This window comes from Passer domesticus, chromosome 10, assembly GCF_036417665.1.
Source record: "Passer domesticus isolate bPasDom1 chromosome 10, bPasDom1.hap1, whole genome shotgun sequence".
Classification (NCBI taxonomy): domain Eukaryota; kingdom Metazoa; phylum Chordata; class Aves; order Passeriformes; family Passeridae; genus Passer; species Passer domesticus.
Genome location: NC_087483.1, coordinates 21,203,480 through 21,224,747, shown reverse-complemented (window position 1 = coordinate 21,224,747; position 21,268 = coordinate 21,203,480). Strand labels below are relative to the sequence as shown.

General features: G+C 41.4%; 1 protein-coding gene across 3 annotated transcripts in view; it reads left to right on the top strand.

The window, feature by feature from the left end:
- The first annotated feature begins 3,866 nt into the window (after window positions 1-3,866).
- AGPS (alkylglycerone phosphate synthase) overlaps window positions 3,867-21,268 on the top strand; it is a 59,064-nt gene continuing 41,662 nt past the window's right edge. The window contains exons 1-2 of one of the 3 annotated variants that reach the window (XM_064434338.1): window positions 3,867-3,915; window positions 4,089-4,188. In XM_064434338.1, the coding sequence (XP_064290408.1) occupies window positions 3,882-3,915; window positions 4,089-4,188 (134 nt within the window). In that variant the 5' untranslated portion in view covers window positions 3,867-3,881. Of the gene's footprint in view, window positions 3,916-4,088; window positions 4,189-14,453; window positions 14,664-14,930; window positions 14,986-21,268 lie in introns of those variants that run through there. The other 2 variants (XM_064434337.1, XM_064434339.1) reach the window with 2 other exon arrangements.

Sequence of the window (21,268 nt, the reverse complement as noted above, 5' to 3'; positions counted from 1 at the left end):
TACACCTACTAATTCCAGTATTCAACTCAACCCAACCAAAGAGGTTTCTGGGTAGTGGCCTTGAACACTCATTACTGCAGTTCTCTTTACCCACTGGTGCCCAGAGAGGCTCTGAATGAACTTCCTTTGAAGTTACACATGGAAAGGTCCAACTCCTTGTAGCCCTTTAAGCAGTTTTCTCCTCAGCCAGAGACCTATCCCCTAATTTGATGCCCCTCAGTGAAAATTTTTTTATTCTCAATTGTCATGCCAAAGAGCTGTCCGCTTTGTTAGTTTTTTCACAGAAAGGCACCTGTTCAATTTTAGATACTGTTCAGCCTGTTCCACTTCAGTGGTCTGCACTACTCCTCCGAGAGCCCTGAGCTCTCCACATATTTCAGGCTGCCAGCTCTCTTATGTGCTTTTCCCCAGCAGCCAATTTTGCTCGGAAGCTCTTATGACTAAGCCAGCTTCCATTCCTTCATAAAGGGATACCCTCTTGTTATTGCAATTGAGGAGTTTCATAAGAGGCTTTTAATGTCTCCAGAGTGTTGTTGTGCACAATAAAATCCTGAATTAAGCTTTACCTAACACTTGTTCATGCAATACTGATTTATTGGCAAATTGCATTCGTTTCTGCTGTTGACAAATACTTTTAGGTTTATTTCTAATACCACAATTCCATGATCAGATTTATATAGGCTTAAATAGCATGTTATATGCTTAGTTTGAGTAGCAGGAGCATTTCCAAGCATGAATCACTAATATGTACACTGCCATCTTGTGTCCTGAAATTCTAGATAATATAAAAATGCAGAATATACATAGAGCTTTTCACAAAATAGGAGATAGCTATATGAGTGGAATCTGCAAGGTTATCAAAGGATCTTTACTGTAATTTCCTTCTGTTTCTTTTAAAATGGAAAATAGTCATTAAAATAGCAAGTCTGATTGATAACTAAATCCATCTGTTCTAAGGATCTATTCCTTTTAATTAGTGATTTGTGGGTAACGCAGTGGAAGGAAAAAACAAAAAGGCTACAGAGAAAATTCTGCTACAGCCAAGCCACTCTCTTTTCCAGCAATAAGGTCCAATACGGACTCCAAGGTGTGGCTCTGTTGCAAGGCAACGTCTGAGCTGGTGAGGGGTTCCCAGAGCAGTTCTATGCCAAATGCTTCTCTTCTGCCAAAAGGGGGTATGATAGAAAAGAGTGAAGACATGTATTTTTAACTGGAATCTCTCCCTTTGGAGCAACCATGGTCTGAACATAACTGGATCATCACTGAGTCTGCTCCAGTTCTCACCAGAGGACTGGGCACCTGGCTGCAAGAGGTGAAATGAAGAAAGTGAATCTAACATTTCTGCCCCACAGTGTTTATTCAAAACTGGGTTCAAAACACAAAACCAATGACATTTTGGTGGATGAAATAGGTACTGCATGCTCTTTCTCTAAAAATTATCATTCCTTCACAACATGCTAATCAAAGAAGCCTTTTCATACATTCATACTTCCAACTGCTTTCACTGTATATAAAATTTAGCTCTGCCTTTTTGTTATGTTTTTATTATTTTTAGCTTCTTTCTTCTGTTATTATTGCAAATGTGTAGGAGCAGTCTCCAACAGTTTTCAACAATGGCTCTATAAAATCCCAAAGATTTACTCCATGCAGTTGTTGATGCCTGAAACAAGTATAGGGAGCAAGATAGGGAAAGGGGTGCAAAATCAAATACTAGGCTTAGAGACACCTGGGGCAGGGCAGAAAATAGTAAAAGCCTATCAAGGTAATAGATGCCAAGGTAAAATGGCAGAGAATATTAGCAGGGGACAGAAGTGCTCTCAGCCTTGCCTACTCAGACCTTTGCCTCATTTAGTGGCTTTCCATGCCAAAAATTTTTCTTTCCACCTGTTTGGAATTTCTTAGCCAAGTGTCTACACGCACTTGTGTACGTGAACTTAGAGTATTATTTGCCACCTCTGAAAGGCAAACACTTGAGGCACCCATGATTTTCTGAGGCAGGCAGGGCTTCTGTCTCCCAAGGTCATTTTTTATGCCTTACATGCATAGTATACAATGATACAGAGTTTAAAGAACCTCCCTTTCTTGTGACATGAGCAGTTACAATGACTTGAAAGAGCTTTTGCTTCTGTAACAATACTTTTATAATACCTTACTGCTTTATGAACGTGTCTTCAAAAAGAAACGTGTGTATTGTGGCCTGGTTGCACAATCTCCTGCTCAGTAACAGGAGAACATTAAAACTGTTTGCACAACACAGTGTTTAAGTAACGCAAAAAGCTTATTGTAAAGGGCTTTGTAATTTCAAAATCTGGAATGCTTTGCTAAGGTTGTTAATGCTATTTTATTTACTTTATCTGCCCATAAGATTCCTGCCAGTTTTCTTCGTTTTCCAGTGGAGAGCCTTACTTCCTTACTTTATATCCTTTGCTGGGTTATTATCCAAGAGATTTTCAGATAGAAAAAGCTAATTTGCTACATATGAGGAATGATAAAACAGTAACTCCAATGCTGCTAGAAGTTACATAAAATTAAGCAGGAAACTGTTTTCTGTAATCTCTGTTCTACTGTAACCTTTGATGTGGTGTGCATTTACCTCCCTGATGACTGAAAAGCACGGCTGTAATAGTTACGGGAAAAGCAGAAGAGGGAAAACTACTGAAAACAGAGCAGGTCTGGGAGGAGAACTGATGTCTTTTGTGTCCTCAGTTCCTGGAGATGTTGGCTGACACAGCCTGTGACTGGTCAGTCCAAGCCTCTCAAGCATGCCATGCTCCAGCTTTTGAGTGTCTGCCAACAGCTGCAATACTGTGTTAGACTGCACAGTGTCCTAGCAATGGATGAAAGTTTGTTGTTTCCATTTCTAGTTTGCTTTCCATTAGCTGGTTCATTTTGTCACTGTGAGACTTTCTCTGATGCTAAAAGATGCCTGTCCATCAGCTGGCGCATCTTGGTAACTACCTACCAGCAGAAGTGGATGGCAGGAGACAAAATATTAGGGATAATTCTAAGTATGTGAATTGAACCTATCCCCTCTGGATGAATTACTACATGCTGCAGAACCATGTCTGAGCTGCTGGCAGAATCCTAAATGTGAACTTCAGAGAAAATACTAGCTCAAGTTTAAACTTTCACATTCCCATCTAAGAGTACCCTCCGACCACCCTAAGTCACAAGCATTAGGCAAAATTGCAACCACTGTGTGCAGCTGGGTCCAGCTAAACTAACAGTGTCTTTTAAAGACCAAAGAACACTCAGAGAAAGAGCAGCATCAGGGAAGGGCAGATAGAGCTGAACTGAACAAAACTTCAAAGCATTTATTTACATTTTATCCTGTAATTAAGCTTAATATATCTAAGCTTTTCCAGGGGCACAAAGCCTACCATGTCTGTTATTGCAGTCTTGGCTCTCCTGGTAGAAGTAAACTACCCCACATCCCTAGAGCACACGCTGCAGTTCCCAGAGGCCATGCGTGTGCTTTATTACTCGAGCATACTTGTCTGGAGAAAAAGGAGCTCTGCCACCAAGCACAAAATAACAGGTCTTGAATTTAAAGTTTCATAGGTTTTTGTTTTATGTTTTAACAAATCTGCCTTTCCTTTAACGTGTCCATCTGCAGGGCTATAAACATTAGTGAGGAAGCCTCTGCCTAGGTTAATTTTATGTTAGCAAAAGCAGTTGGCCATCTGCCGGGTGAAAGGAAGGCTGGGCTTTGGTGGATTTGGAAGCAAAGGTCACAAACAGCACATCCCAGTCCTTTGCCAATGACACATTTAGGCTGTGACAGATCAGAAAATGTTTTATTAATCCACCCTGCTCAACTTTCCAGATCTCCTTAGATCAGAGCTCAGTATCATGGAATCTCAAATGGCCTTCACACAGAGATGCTGTCTAAGATAATTGCTGTCCCCAGATGTGGTAGGTCAAATGAAAATGAAAATATGTCATCAGGTCTCAGGTCCAGCTTCAGCCTCTGTGTTTCACAATGTGAGATGGGGATGCCTGTGGTAGCTGGGGACTCCAGGACCTCCTGCAGGGGTTTGAGGACAAAACCTGCCACAAAGGCACTGATTAAAATCAGCTCATTACAGGTCAGCACTCCAGAAATCTGAGGGATGCTTGTGCAGCTGGCTCTGGAGTCTCGTTCCAACACTTGGTACATTCTGAAGAGTCCTGGAAGCAATGTACAAGGTAAGACAGAGTGAGAAATCAAGGGTTGGCAGGGGAAAAAAAAACCCAAACTTGGAAATATTTTCTTTTAAACCCAGTCAAAACATAACTGACTCAAATCTCAAGTAAGATTGACAAGGCATAAGGATCAAGTTTGCCTGTTTTAACACAGCCAACAATGCCATACAAGTCAAGTAAGAGCTACAGAAGTCAGGAACGCTTGGCAATTCTGGGATACACAGTATCACCTGGAAAATAAATCCAAGGCATATAATTTTTCCTTTTTAATTTTTAATGGCTTTTAGAAACTGCTTAGAAGCTGCGGTAAAATATATTTGGATACTATACTATACTATAACAAAAGTGTTTAGAAGATACTTTGCTGATATATAAATACACAATTCAGTTGATTACAAAATAATTGCAAAAAAGCATCCCGTAAAAGGCCCTGAAGATTCAAAAGCAGTGCTTTCTGCTCTGAGAGTTGGAGAATTTGAATGATGTACTGAGCACTAAATGAGGAATTTAAACATCTTACTGGAGGCGTAAGACAGAAATTATTTCTAGCCATTTAAGGAAAAATTCAAAAAGAGAAGAAAAACTCAAATTAGGGGCTCAAGAGCAGTAATTTTAGCTGTCTTGCTGTCCTCTGTATCAGGAGTCATGCTCTCCATTCCAGTTGAAACTTGCTATTTTAACTGGAGTAAGGCAGTTTAATGTTCTTGGCCCACGAGCAATTGCTTTGTACCAAGATGTCCAAGCAAGTGCTACCATTGTCACAGCAAGATAATTGTCCTGATAAATGTCTCAGTATTCTAACTCTCCCTCTGCTGAATTTATTATCATGGTTTTATTGTTCCTTCAGTCACAAGGTTGTACTATTTTCCTTAATTATCCTCTTAAAACTAGTGCATCCATAGGCCAGGAGGGAGTGCTCCAGCATGGGAGCCAACACTATTATTCCAGAGTCCTGATGTTCCAGCAAGCTTGGGAATGATTGCCCTGAGGTTTCTCACCAAGCTGCTTTCAGCTAACAAGGGCATGAGGAATCACTTAGTACCTCTTTTTATGCCTAGTCATTAGGTATATTTACAGTAGTATGTTCTCCCTCAAAGTCTGGCACTGCCTTCTTTGCCCCCACTTTCTGTTTTACAACTGTTCCTTTGCCCCTAAACTTCCAGTCCTGCAGCGCTGAGGAGCCATGAACACAAGGACAGCTTGTTTTTTCACTTCTCAACACACAAAGAATGTTGTGTTAAAGAGAAAATAAATTCTGTTTTTCTCTCATTTGAAAATGCCTACCTTCTTCAGAGACATCACTGCATGTAATGGAGCAGTAAGCTGGTCCCCTATCAAACAAAGCAAGCAGCAGAGATTAATTATCTCACAAATATTTTGGAGAATCAAGCCGTTCACCCATTTGTGCTGCTCCATTTCAGCTGTGTTTTCAGCTGAAAGAGCAGGCTGCTGTCTAAATTGATGGCATCCTTTTCAGCTGAGACCAGCTTAATCTATTTTGTGTTCTTCAAAAAAGGAGCTGCCTTTGTTGTCCCTTGTATGTGCCACATTTCTCTATTGAAACAAAGCACTGGAGAACAGCATTGGCTTGACAGTGCCCAAGACTGGAGTCCTCAGGTCTGGCAAGGCAGCAGCAGCAGGAGCATTTAAGGTGTCCTGCTGCTGCAAATTCCACAGGATAAGCCAGTCCTTAATTTTATATACTCAATTTCTACAAGGCGCAAATCAAATATGCAGGCGAGTTCAAATCACATCATCATCAGGAAAGAAACAACATTTTAAGAATTAAAATCAACAAATAACCAATATTTCCAAAAGGAAAGGGAGACAGACGGCCAGGCTGCCTGCTAGTGACTCTCACTCTTCTGTCTGCTTTAGCAGTGCTTGCTTACTTATCGGTAATGATGCTTTTTAGTAGTTCCTACCCATGAGTGTCCACTTTTCTCTGTGAGAGTGTCTCTCTCTCATCACAAAGACAGTTTAGCTGCCTGTGGAGCAGCTGCTGAACTGCTCCAGTTTATGGTCTTGCATATTCAGATAAATTGCCACTCATTTCTCCTAATATACTGTGCTGTAATTTGAAAAATCCTGAAAATCAACCCTTTTCATCAGCATTCTGATGTTAAAACTGTATTTTAAAAACAGCAACAGATTTGCATCTGAGCAGAAATGCTACTTTTACTTATTCAAATATTCTGTTCAGCTGCCTTGGACTGCCCCAGCCTAAACTAGAGTTGAATCAACATTTGTTTTGTTTCACATACTGACAGAATTAGCTACATTTGTTCAAACTTCCTTGATTTACTACCTGATCTCATTATTCAGAATTCAGTCTGTCTCCTCCTTTTGTTTCTTTGAGCTCAGAAGGGGCAGAACTGAACTTAGATCCAGTTCCAAGGAAAAGGAGAGTAAGTTATGGAAGCTGTGTGCTTCTGCCCTGAACAAAATGCATATGGTCTAGTACTGGCATAATGATAACTTAGCTGCCTGTAAACCATTAAATCTCTACTTTTCTGCTGTGGTTGGCCACCAGTGCAACACCACATGGTGGATGGTGCTCACTAGCTTGTGTTTAAGTTCCGTGTTCACACACTGTGAGCTGTCACTCTGGCTCCTCTTTTGCTGACTGCAATTCCTCCTTCCCATTTCTCCGTTCCTTGAGTGACAGGAGAGGTACAAAAGAAACATGGTACAAGGAAAGAGAATATCCCATGTTCATGGCATTGGCAGTCTCCTGCCAAAGCTTTCTGTGGCAAGTTCAAAAAAAGCCATTTCTAAATGTTCAGTTTGCCTCCATTATCTTGCCATGTAATTGCTTAGGGTGCTCAATTCTCTCATGGCACAGCATATGCAGGGACCATTAAATGCCTAATACCACCATGTGTGCTTGTCCACACTCTGCCTGACTCTCATCTAATCTGTTCTCATTATCTTTGCACGTATTCCTGAATGTTTTCATTCTGAGGCATGTCTCTCAAAATGAATTGTATTAGTCCCCTACATTTCTTCAGTACGTACTGGGAGAGCACTCTGTTTAGGCAGTCCAGAGGGAATTTGAGCCAAATTAGAAGGAATCACATGAAACTTTGGGGGAACAGACTAAGAAGGAACTGAATAGCACTCAAGGCTGAAAAAAGATACAAGTTCAGGGGATGGGAGAAAGTGGCTATTTGGATAAACATATCTTAAAGTAGTTTGGTGCATAAACTGCAAATCTGCAGAACATCAGGTGTCAGCCTAACCCATTTCCCCATCAGACCTTAAATGACAGTGATAGTCTCCACTCTTAGCTGTGTGTTAAAAGACTGTGCATCTGATTTATAAAAAGGATATGGGTGCCTGCATATATCAGAATAAATACAGATGCCTCAGAGTAGTTGGGAACTGCCTTCCATTTTCACAAAGCATCTGCAAAGTCAGATGTTTAATAAAATTCCCTCTTTTTAGTTATATAATCTTGACTTTCCATTAGTAGCTACCTTTACAGGACAATTTTACTATGGTGTGGGAGATAACTATCAAGTAATATGATATGATATAAGAATTATTGAGACAGGCTTAATGTAAGGTGTAGATATTTTATTCTGTTTTGACATTTAGTTCCCTCAAGATCATGAAAACCTCTTGTTTTAAGCAAGGGAAAATACACTGTATCACATGAAAAGTGAGCAAACCAATGGCACAATGTGAAGGGAACCCTAGAAGTAGAATCAAACACCAAAGGTGTATTTTATTCATTTTAAAGAGTCACTTAATTATTTGTCAGCTTTCTTTTGGGAACAGTTTTTGCACAGTCTATTCAAACACTCTGCCTGTCCCAAACATGGTGTTTACACAATTACGTTGCTCAATTGTGTGTCTGATGTTGCATATCTTGGTATTCCCCAGAGCACACTTAGGGATTGTCTTAAAATGTAATAATCACTAGAAGAAAATGTTCCTTCTCTTTAAACTCCAAGAATTTGCAATAGCTGATTTGTTTCTTAAGTTGCCTGGCTATCTGATCCAGGAAAGGGCTTTTGTGAGTCAGCTACAACAGTTAAGTGTTAGAGTTTTAACTGAAATATGTCAAACATTTCTGCCAAGTCATCTGATAAATGTCCCTGTTCAGCTGTAAAGAACTCTGTAAAAGATTCAGTCAAGAACAGTACAAATACACTAGGCTTTTTATTAACACCTTTTTCTTATTTTAATTAAGCAAGTAAAAACTCAACTGACTTAAACTGCATTCAAGCACAATCAGCCCTCTTCATACCCTTGTATTAAGTCTGCTCCTGAGATGCTGTTCTCACCCAGAAATTGTAGAGCTTTTGTCATACTTATAATCTTCTCAAAAGTATATAAAAGGATTGAGCTTCTAATTAAAACACAAGCAAAAGTCTCTTTCACAATACAGTTTATATGTTATATACTCTTAGGAGTAACAATATTTATTAGAACCAATATGTCTAGGGACATGAACAAGGAAAATACAGAATTAAGCAAATGTCATTATTATGTAATTTATTCTTTCCCCTCTAAATTCTGAGAAATTGGATATTCTGAGACTGGATATTTCAGCAAAGTGCTGTAATATAATCTATTTTCCAGTGTGGAGAACTGAGAATAGTAATGAGATAATGTCACCAAGACAAAATGCAGGTGTACAGGACTTGCAACAGGCAGGAAAGTGTAGAGGCAAATAGTTTCTACAGAAGCTCCCTTGTCATGCTGGGCAGTTACATTTCATTTAAACTGACAGCTCTCTTAAAAAGGAGGAAGTGGAGAAAGTCTTGGGGCAGTAAAAAAGAGTGTGCACTTAAGCTCCTTTGGGATATGCACTTTGAAAGCTGACTGCCTGTAAATATCAAATTATGCTTAATTTCACCAACCAAGCCATGAGAGGATGTGTGGTAACTATGTTTGGTTTTACAGAATTGTCTCAAAAAGTAAATATGAATGGTTTTTCTCTTGACAAGCTTTTGACATACACTGTGGAAGAGCTGAAACTGGCAGGGCTATACATCTCTATGCAGTTTTCTCTGAAGCTTGTCTCTCTTCCCTTAGTTTTCTGGAGGCAGCAGGACTGTCATTCCAGTAGAATGAAGAAGGTGAAATGAGTTCACTGTGCACCTGCAAAGTATGTACATTGATAAACACACCTGCCACTATTGCTACCAGCGACAAAGAACAACTGGTTTGACTACCAGAAGTAATCAGAAAAAACAGAGATTTTTCAGAGTTTGCAGAGACAAACAGCTTTATCAGCTTTGAACAGAAGGATGCACAAACTTATCTGTGCATATAGCTAACAATTTAGAAAGTATATTTCTTCCATGCAAAACTGGTATACAGAAAATTCAGGTCTGGAGTTACTAAGTACAGCAATAGTAAAAGTATATCACTAATAACTCTGCTTTGGAAGGCTTAGTGGAGTTACAGCAGTTTCACTGAGGAGTCTATATATACTTTTAAATATACCATGGACAAGAACTTAGTACTTTATTCTCAGTGAACATCTCTTGTTCAGATAAATATTTACTTCTAGCATTTACTTCTAGCATTCTAAGATTTCAGATCACCTTGTTGACTGAAAGCTGAAATAGTTGAGGTCCTTTTACACTTTCTGTCTTTAATAGGAGAGAGTTGACCACAATGCATTTCCTGTATGTCTAAAGAGAGAATATACTGCCCACTAACATTTTCTCTATAAAAAAAAGGTCAGCTTCTGGTCAGAGATCCCTAAATTAGAGGTCATTCATGGCCCATGCTCTCTGTTATAATTTTTTCCTTATTATCACTTCTATCCTTGTGTAACCTTTCAAATCCAGGCTGATCCTTGCCAATGGCTAGAGGTCCTTCAGGCTGCTTCGCAGCTCTGAGCTCTGAGACCTGGGCTCTTCTTCTTCTCTGGCACCGAGGCCGACAAACTGAGCTCATAGTGCTGGAAGCTGGTAGTGCATGGATGGACTGAGGGATGAATGCAGTGCCTTTGCCCAGGGACTCTGCTGACGTTGTAAAAGTGACACAATGCCTAAGTAGATCTTAGAGAAACTGGCTACTTTAGGGAAACTTCTTGGCCCATTCCATATCAACAAACTCCTCCCAGAGCATGAATTACTGGGTGTTGAATGACATGTTCATGAATGTGTGTAGGCTTGTTTTGTTTTTTTTTCCCCCTCTGGTGAAAAAATGACTAATCCAGAGGTTATCTCAAGGGCTTATGCCTTTTCCCCCTTTTATTGCCTCAACAGCTTCTTCTGAGTCCATGATTCAGCTGTGGATGTCCCACACCCATCCTAAACCTAGGGCAGCCAAAACCCCACCTCTTCTGTAGGTGGTGTCTTTTTGTACAGGGGTACAGAACAAAAAGGTGTTCTAATACATTCATGTCAATCACATCTTAATAGTGGTTGAACTGGAGAAAGCAAGAACACCTGGAACACGCCTTGTTCAATAGGTGTTTCCTTCTGTTTAAACCTTTCAAGCAGCACCATGAAATAAAGAGTCTTGAAAAAATTAATTTCTACTTTTTCATTTATCTAGAAAGCAAAAGATTCTTTATGTCTATTTTCTCAAAGCTTAGTATTATGATAATGTTCTTCTGTTGCCTTCAGAAGCAGTGAGGTGAATTAAGAATTGTAGCTTAAAGGTGTGTCACTTTAAAATGAAAAATAAACAAAAAGAATCCCACAACTTTTTCTGCTATTTAGTCAGTTAAGGAATAGCGCAGACATGTACTATAGCAGTGCACTTCCTGCCAGGACTGGGAACTTTCTTTTATTTCAATAAAACTTCTTTGAAATGTTTCAAAATTCTTACTACAGTTTAGGTTGAACACTGTACCCTCTCTCCCAGATGTATGCATAGTTGCTACTTCCCATCAATTAGTTTTCTGCATCGAATACCTACATCTCAGGTGCTCTCATGCTATATTAGGTGATTCTCTACAACCTGTTGCAGGACTCCACTCAAGGCAAGAAGATTTATCAGAAGAGTCCTTCCTTTGCACAGCCTTTGTGCAGGTTGCTTAGGAGTGTAGTGTTTGTCCTGAGAGCATGCTCCCTCCGTGGTATCCCATGGGACCACTGTGTAATGGAACTCTGAGACACCTTGTTATGAGGACCTCTCTGGATATTTACAGTACTTTGGCAATTCTATTTTGTATTACACTGTAAACGGCTTTAAAACTATGTTTCCTGAAAATGCCAATGTGTAGAATTCTGGAAATGCAGGCCTTTGTTGACATGAGGTATCACATTGAGCTGGCATCTCACTTTTGCTTACAGATGCACTTGGTTTTGCCGGCAGGACAGCTCATGGAATGGCAAAGGCTGCTGCTTTGGCTCAACAACAATTAGAATATTTCCAACTACTGCACTGTAGATTTGCTGGTATTTTTACTGATATAAGTTTGCTTCGGTGTCACAACATATTACTTTCAAAATCCTGTTCCCTAAGTTTTCTTCTCAGCACTACTACTTATCAGAATTAGTTATATGGTTAAATTAGATATAGTTTTTGAAAACATGCCAGTGGTTCACTTCAGCAAATGAGAAACAGTGATCTCACAATCTGATAGCACATTAAGTTACTGCTGCTTTTTATGAAGATTGCCATCCTTCAAGGGAAGCAGAGATTGCATGCAGAGCTCTGGTAGGAGCTTAGCATTCTAATTGTAAGAAAAGATCCCTGTTGCACAAAAACAAGGTGTGACTTAGCTATTCCTCTGCTTTGCAAAAGACAAGGCTCTCAATAGTTTCCAAATTATATCACTATGTCTCTAGCATCCCCAGTTAAATCTTCATTCACACACATACATTAAAACAAATTTGGAACTTTTTTGAGAAATAAGTTGTGAGGTGATGCTAAATATTACTTATCAGATTCTAGTTGAGGTCAATTTTTTACTGTGAAGCTGTACAACTAGGATCAAATAAACGACCAATGGGCTCATTATTGTTCCTTACAAGTGACTGGGATTCAAGGAAACATTCTAGGAAAATCTGAAGCCTACTACAGGGGATTTAGCATCCATTTGGCAGCATTCAGCAATGTGGAAAGGTTTAGGTAACTGTGACTGAAAGTCCCCCCAGCTATAGCCAGAACTTCAGTAAACAATGTGAATGGAAATTCCATTGAGACCCGTGTTTGTTCCCTACAGACTGCCTCTGCAGCAGCACACAGCTAAATGTGGATATGCACGAGTTAATCCAGAAACTTGTATACAAATTATTCACAGGGGGGAAATTTAACTCCATAACCAAACTATGGAAGTGCCACAACAGCTGTTTATGTTGCACTAATACCAGACACCTAACTTAAGGCTGAGATCCCATTGCAACTAGTGCAATCACTGCCCCAGGAAAATTGCAGGCTATTTTCTAGACAAAGTACACAAAGGGCATAAAATCAATTAACAATGGTGAGAATAAAAGCAAAACAAACAGTAATAACACCTGGGTGGCTTTTATGAACTGCTTCTCATCAGTAGGCATTACTGGGGTTGGTCCTATGCTGTCACACAGTCCATAGTGTGTGTATCTTCAGACCAATCTCTCTAGGGAGATAGTGTTATCCCTGGTTTATATATGGGGAGCTATGACTCAAAGAAGCACCAATATTGCATGTGAGGTAAGGAACTGAGCCCAAGTCTCACTGCTTGTGCAGTACAGCCTGCTCCTTGGAGAACTTCCTGCAAATTGCTTAGTTAATGGAAAGGTGCAACGTTGAACTATCATGGGAGAAACAGGTCCCTAAAAAAGTCTTGAAAGAGGGTAAGAGCTTTATCAGTTTTCATGGGATTTTATTTCACATAGGTAACAAACATCTGAGGAAGGAATGAACAAATAAATCAACACTGACAGACAAAATGTCATTACGAAAGTATCAGTCATCACCTAGATCCCAGCAATCCACTTCAGGACTTCCAAAGCAACTGGCAAAGTTGGTGCCAGTCAGTGGCAAAAGCTGATCATGAAAGTAGGTCCTGTGTGACAACTGAGTAGGCTTCAACAGTGTGAGATACTTCATGTCACAGAGGAAAAGTTGGCATTAATCTGAGCAGGTCATCTAGCCCATCACCTTGCCCTGAGCAGAACTGCTTATAATGGTATGTCTGATAGATGTATGTTGTCTGTTCTTAACGCTGTCTAATGAAGGTGACTTTGTTCTCCACTTAGGCAGACTACAACAGTTTTTCATTTTCACTGCCATTAGAAAGTAGTCTAATGCTAATACTGAACTTATATCTTGCAGTTTGAGCTCATTACTTCTCACCAACCTAGCTGGGATATGAAGGGCAGATTGATTGCTTCCTTTCACTCCATAGCAGTCTTTTACATATTTGAAGACTGATAACCTATCTTCCTTAGTCTTTTGTAAGGGACTCGGTTTGTTAAGATTTTTTTTCATTCCCTGATGGAAAAAAATCCTCTTCTCATCTGTTCTACTTTAAAATGTTCCCAGTTCTCACATCCTTTCCTGACTGGAAATTCAAAGCATTCTGGTGTGTCAAGGTAAATTCATAGCAGAAAGCACCTGGATTCGGCATCAAATCTGTATCTCCCTTAAATCCCAATTCCTCTCCGTCTTCAAAGTGATGCTACAAAGTGAATCCCAGATGTTCCCACAGGTCCCAAACACGGTGAGGACTGTCAGTTTTTGCAAGGATTGGCCCAGTGATGGGTATCCCAATACAGAAGGGATGCATTCCCAGCAGCCGGCCAGCATTCATTTCGTGGTGCGGGCTGGGTGGGCGAGCAGATCGGCGGGCCTGCATCCTCCCCTCCGGGACAGCCGGGTTGCACGGGCAGAGAGAGGCACCTGGCCCAGCAGCCCGGCACTCACCAGAGCCTTGTGGCCCTATCAACAGCGGTGATAAAATCTGCAACACCTGTAGGATTATCTGCCACATCACCGACCTATTTCTTAAGTAACCCGCCTATGCTATTGTCATTAATTAGCATTTCATCATTAACTTAGGCAATCCTCATCTCTAAAGGACGCCTTTGTGTTCTCTCACGTTTGTTCAGCGACCCAGAGGGGCTATAATTACAGCACCGGAGGCGGGAAATCTTTAATAAACGCTTTTTCTCTCTCTCTCTCTCCGGTTTGCCCACCAAGCCCAGCGCTGCCGGGGCAGGCGGCTCGGGCGGGCCGTGCCGTGCCGGGCCGTGCCGGGGGAGCGGCAGCGAGCGGCGCGGGGCGCGGGGGGGCGGCGGGGCCCGCGCGGGGAGCGCCGGGCGGCGCCTTCCGCCCGCGCGCCCTCTCACCCGGCGGCGGTCGCGGCACAACACGGAAGCGATGGCGGCCGCGGCCGGGGAGGCAGCGGGAGGCGGCGGCGGCTCCCCGTCCTCCGCCCGGCGGCGGCTGCGCATCATCTCCGGGCACCTGCGGGGCTCGCCGCGGGCCCCGGGCCGGGGAGCGCTCTCCCCGAGCCCCTGCAAGGCGCAGGGCGGCGCCGCCGGGCCGGCCTCCGGCTCCATCCCGAAGAAGCGGTGGGTGCGGGCGGGGGTCCCCGCGGGCCGCGCCGGCGGGGCCGGGCCGGGCGGTGCCGGAGCGCGGGGCCGTGGTGCGGGCCGGGGCCGGGCTGTGGCAGCGCTCTCCTCCCGGCCGGGCACGGGCGCGGGCCGGCGGGGCCCGGGAGGCCCCGCGTGGGCTCTGCGGGAGGAGCGGGGTCCGGCGGGCGGGAAGGAGCGGCCCGAGGAGGGTGAGGCAGGTGCCGGGCGCGGGTGATGTCAGTGGCTGAAGCCGTGCTCCGCTGCGCGGACTGGAGGAAACCGAAAGAACGTGGTCTTGAGCCTCTTGCCTGTTTCTGTAGTAAGTGGGATGGTGTTAAAATGGGAAGTCGTTCGTGCTCATCTGATTCACATCTGTAGATGTGATGGAGGAGTTTTGTTCTTGTAAAATACTTTGAGGCTGCTCTAATGAGATATGCAGCAAGTGTGAAGAGCAAGGTCTGTGTCTGCTCTCTTGGTCCTCCCCTGTTCACCGAAACCTTCAGCTGATGTGAATACTGGGAGAGTGTGCTCATGCATTAGGTTCTAACAAAAGTTTCTTAGAAATGAATAATTTTTAGAGCTATGAAATACTTTTTCTGGTTCTTGCTGTGTGTAGCAGTGAGGAGTCAAGTCGCATGACACCAAGGGAAGACAATCAAATACTCTAGTTCAAAGTTATTTCCCTGACTCTTGGAGTAGTTTTTTTTGCTAGATTAAAAAGAAATGCTATGATTATACCATTATGGTTCCATGTAACTTATTGTTATGAGGTCCCCTTTCTGTTGGGGTGGACTTGTATTAGTTATGTGACTTTCTTTTACTGCTCCCCCTTTCTCAGATATGGATTTTCTATATGTATGTTGACTTGCTATCTTATAAGAGCGTTTTAAGGCCTAGGTTGTAGAAAACCTCCTGTTCTCTCTTGAGCTGTGGACAGGAACTAGTGTGTTAGTGCATGGGGGTAGTCCAGAAGCAGACTGGGCAAGCAGTGAATAGAAGAGCTGTTCCTTGTTTGAGGAAAATCCATTCAGCCCATGCTTTGCTCTCAATCTTTTCAAAAAGAGCAAGGAACAGCCTGGATTCTCCTAACAGGCAAATTGTGGCCTGTGGTCACAAACTGAGCTTGCCTGCTTTGGGAGGACTGGGCTGTCATGCATGTGCAGTCAGATGTGAACAGCTTTGAGAGTGTTTAGTTCTCTTTGAGGGGAGTTTGATGCTTGTGCTGCTCACTGGGACAAAAGGGGTGTTCTGCAGTTGTTGCCTTCCATATTGAGTTTCTGTTTGGTTTGAATCCAGGAAGAAATCACTGTTTCCGGAAAAATACCAGCTTAGCTATTTTTCAGGGATCTATTTTAAATGGATTGATGTATAATTTCTGCAGCCAGATATTGCACCTGTGAAGAGCGGGAGAAACAAACTTTTGTGAAGATGCCTGTGACCTGGAAGATAGCTTCTTTCTCTGTGGAAACACAGGCTTGGAGAACTTAACATTTGTACTTCTACAAGTTATTGACACTGCTCTCCTGTATTAGGACCTGCTATAGGATCGTAATGGATTTTTACTCTAGATAACTTGATCTGGACTCAGAATAAAAAATTGCTGTGGGGGTATAAGGGAAAGTTTAGCTTGTTCTGGAAATTTGCTGGAAAGCTTAGCTTGTTCTTCACTAGAGGTACAACTTTCTTGTTGTTAGAGCTCAGCCTATTTGTGTGTGTAGAAACAAGAAAAACTTAAAGGGAGCTTTGTCTCTGTCTTAAGTTTCTGTCTGAACATCTGAGATATGGTTGAAATACACCTGAGATGCTGCATGTGAAAATTCTGAGACTACAGTATAGCTGGGATATGAGGATCTTGGTTGAGCTCATGTTTGAGGATAATATCCAGGTTTTGGAGTGATGGAGGAGAAAGTTCTGTTGCCTACACTGATTTGGAGGGGGCAATTGATGAATGCCTGAGTCTTGTTCTAGTGAATCCCAGCTAATCTGCAGTTGATTTTTATTTGTGAGGCCAAGAAGGTTGCTGGAAAAAATCTAGTAAAAATAACTGACCTAGAGACATTGCACGCCTCTTTTTGGTAATATTCGGGCAATTCAAAGCTGGATGTTTTTTCTTGTTGTCTGTTGAATGCTGATTCAGCTCTACTGCCTCTTTTGAACTGTTACTTTAATTTTTCCTGGCAAAGCTGTAGCCAAAAGTACCTTAAACAAAATTTTTGTTCTTTACACCTGTTGCATGTTTCCTGTAGCATTTGAAATAGTAGCAAAGCTATAGATACTATTTTAGCAGATTCAAGTGCACTCTCATGTTGCATTTCTTCTGCAAGTAAATGGCTTTCTTTGATAAAAAAAACCCCTTTAGTAGTACTTTAGGTCTGTGATGACAGAATTATTTTTTTCCTGGCTGTTTTTTTAACAGTCAGTAGACAGTGGCCTCTGGAAACATGGCTTTCTTGTTGATGGTTCAACCACGAAAGTGTGCAAAGGTCTCATCCAGACATTATTTCTCACCAGCAAGGGGAGGATGGAGAGTACATGGTATTGGCTGAAAGTCTGTGGGTCTCATCTAATTCTTCCTGTTTCCAAATAAAAATACCTTGGAAGACTGAGCAATGTGTTTGCACACTGATGTGTTTAAGGATTGTAATACACTTTCTACTTTTTCAAGTTTTAGTTATTGAGATGGGAAAGTTCCTCAAAAGACAAGTAACTGTGTATTTGTCTGAGGATCCTCTTGAAGGAAATCTTAGGCACTGTAAGAGTAGAGAGATGGTATTTCTCAGTGGCATTCCTGGCTTAAATGCAATATTTTAATTGAGTGTTGCAGTGAAAGCTGGAATCATAGTTACACAATGTGTGTTGAAGCCAGAAGAGGATTATAGGCATGCTGAAAACATTGGTAAAACAATTGAGCTGGAAAATAACTCTTCCTTGAAATTAATTTTCCTGTCCTTTTATGTTATGCAGTTGACTTTTGTTGACTGGTAAGCTCAGTTTGCTGGTGAGACTTGATTTAAAAACCTACTTAATCTTCAGAATAACGGTGTACACATGAAGTGTTCAACTTGTACCGTTGAACAGCAGCCAGGTGCTACAACTTCCTAGGACACAGTTGTACCAGAGTAATTGCTGGGTGTGCTCAAGAGTCCCTTAAAGATGGAGTATGCACTGATGCTAATCTCATCAAAACTTACATAGTACAACTTACTCAAATCAAACTTTCAACCATTTGGTCTTTGTTAAAAGGGGTAATTGATTAAGTGTAACTAAATGTTGACTCAGTAGCTTGTAGGCTTAACTTTTATTCTATCCTGGAGCAACAGAAGGCTGGACGGGGTCTCCTGATTATCCTATCTCTGTGGAGAAGCTGCTTTCCTAGGGGATGAAGAGAGGCTTGTGAATACCTTTTATTATGGGCATACTGTTACACAGGGTAAACTAAGGGATGAGTGTGTAGTGAGCTGACTGCTGTGTTGAGTTCACAGGCAGGTTGCTCAGGGCAATGAGTTAATGTTGCTGTACCTTCTTCATATAGACACTTGCCATTCTTGCTGCTAATGATTATGATGTTGTAATGCAGCAGCATGTATTAACTCCTAAAGAATTGGTACTAGGAGAGGCTTTGTATCTTACCCCCAATACTCAGAGGGATCTTTATAATAAAGACTTCATCCTTTAGAGAGTGGTGTTTAAGTAACACATGGTGCTAAGCTGTATCCTGGTGTAGCTGATTTCTGAATTTAAGGTGATGAAAAGGATGAAGAAGGAAAGGGCTGGTGCCACTTCACCAGTCTTAAGAAATCAAAAGAGTAAGAACCTGTTGCATTGAGGAAGGTGTGGCAGTTCACAGGAGGTTCTTTGATTGCATCAAAGCAATTAATTGTTAGTCAAAGTTAATACTTGAAGAACAGATAAAGAAGATTCTCTCATGGAAACATTAACATGAAAAAAAGTGTCCTAACCTGATGATAAAAGTGACTTCATATGTTACAGCAATTCCTGTCTAACACATAACTCCAAGTAATTGCATGTCAGGAAGATGAAATGTAGGAAATCTATAAGAATTTAAGTAACACAATATTTATTGTTAGATCATTTGATACCAAGTAAGCCAAACTGGGTATATTAATTAGCTAAATTTTATTAGAAAAAGGACCTAGATGAATGTGTGAAGTGTTTAATATGTGAAGTTCTATATAGATTGTTATATGAAAGCAAGTAGCAATTTACAGCAAAAAAGGAAAGACTTTTGTAGATCAGCTGTTTGTTATCTACTGAGATCTGAACTGCTGTATACAAGAAAATGAATATGTATATAGGTGTTTATTTAAATTTGATGTGTTTATTTAAACTGAATAGAATTAGAATAATCTGATAATGCAATAGATTAAAGTAATTACTTGGACTAGAAGGTACTTTGACCTGAAGCAAAGTAAGGAGATCAGTAGTGTAGTAGACTGCAGTCAACTAGACTTTCCTAAAGTGTTACTGTACCTCTTTGTAGAAAATAAATAATGTGGAGTATAAAAAATCATGTGCAGGTTGAATGTGATGGACAAGCCTACTGCTTCTGTGGTGTTGTTATATCCAAAACTGGGCTATTTTGTGCAACTCCATTGGGGTTCATGGTATAGGCCAGAAAGTTTTCCTGAGCTGTGATGTATTTGCTGCAAAGCATGCTAAAAGGCTCTCTATGGGACGGGTAAAAAAGGTGTCCAGGAACTGAATTTACTTGTGCAGAAAAATGTCAGACAGTTGATTCCTTCATTAAGTTATTTCTTTTAAGACAGCAAAGGAGAATTCCTGGTTTTGCAAGCTTTCAGAAAATACTTCTCAATGGACTGATCTCTTTGTGCTGTTTCATTTACTGCCTGGAAGTAGCCATGTGTGTGCATTTTGTAGTAGAGCAGTATTCAAAGATAAAAGTGAAACTGGTGTCAGCTGAAGTAGTAGGTGGAATAGAGAGAGCTTCTAGTAAAGTATTCTGTTGCATGAGAAACATCATTTGGCCAAGTGTTCACTGAGAAGAATGATTATAATGTCTTGGCTTTGCTTGATCTTTAATTCACCCTAATTTGCTTTATTTATTATGGAAGAACACTAGAGAAACACTAATTTCCTTATTCCTTGGGGCTTTGTTTATTACACTGTAGTGAAATGAAGAGTAATGAAATAGTCAAGGCTAAGAACGTGTGTAAGGAAAGTGAATGCTTGTTTTATCAGAATAGTTTAGAGAAAAGCACTCTGCTTTTGGGTACCTAAACCCTTGATGTCTTATGCCTAAAATCTGGTTGTCTGCATTTGCTGCTTACTGTAGGTTTAAACTGTAATTATGAGCACAGGTTTGTGTTGTTGTGTGAGGTATTCAGCAAACAGGACAGCAACTGAATCAGTGTATGTGCAGCTGCAGGGGCTTAGCTGGAAGTGTGGACTGCAGACCCTGTAGTCCAAAATTAAGAATATTCAGCATCTCAGCACTGAGGATTACAAGAAATAGCTTTGACTTATTTTCATAGATATATTTCATGGAATCAGTTTGAAAGGCAGCATTAAATACACAAATTTCGAGTGTGTCTGAGGTTATAAAATAGGTGTTACTTGACTTCAGACTTGAGAACAATTATATTGGGTTTGCTGCAGGGAAGGTCTTCCAAGAGGGAAAAAGCATAAGAATGACAAACACAGCAGATACTCTCTGCCTGCAGTGTGGCATTCCTCTCCAGATAAATCATGCTTTCACAAAGCAATTCTTGAAACAATTCCTTGGGCTGCATGTTCTTTGTTTATTTCAGGCACCTGTTGCTGATTTACTGCTGGCTTCAGAAGCACTGTGTCGTGTTGAGAAGTGTGACTGTATAATCTGAACAGAGGCACTGCTCCAGGGGAGAGGGATCTTCTGGTACCACCCGTGGAAAGGGTTCTGAATTTCCAGCTGGGGGGCTGGATTGGTAACCCAAAGTCCAACTGGGGTGTGCTGTGAGGAATTGTTCCTTGGGTAATGTCTTCTTGTAACACCTTACCACCATAATACTGCCTCAGTATTACTGCACCCACACACTGGGTTATGCAAGAACTCTACAACTTGCAAGACTGTGTTACATTAGGCAAATACTGGTGCTTAAGCCCATGTAGCCCTTAAAATTGCTGCTTTAAACTGATTTCCAGGAATCTGCTGACTCTTCTATTGTGCAGCAGAAGTGCCTGTGAATATTTTATGTGTGTGGGATTTTAATGCTGACTGTCCACTGGTGATTGAATTGACAAAGTCAGTGGTTATTGTGAGGAAACTGATGAGAACATCTAGGCTTTGCTCCAGCTGAGTCACGTTTCTCCAGCTGGATTGAACTGCACATTCATCTTGCTTCTCCAAAGAAGCCTTGGCTATCTGTGGGAGACTCTGTGCTTATCCTTCGCTTCCTGTGGGAGAGATAAGAACTTTTTCATCCAGTCACTGTGCCAATGACTAAAACCTAAGAACTGAACAGTGCTGGCAGGTGCAGTTTGTTGAAATAGTGTAGTCCCAAGGCCTCTGCCTGCCCAGCTGAGTGACTGCATTCTTCAGGAGCACCAGTTCAGCTGGTGGACTGGGTGCCACCCTCCTGCCC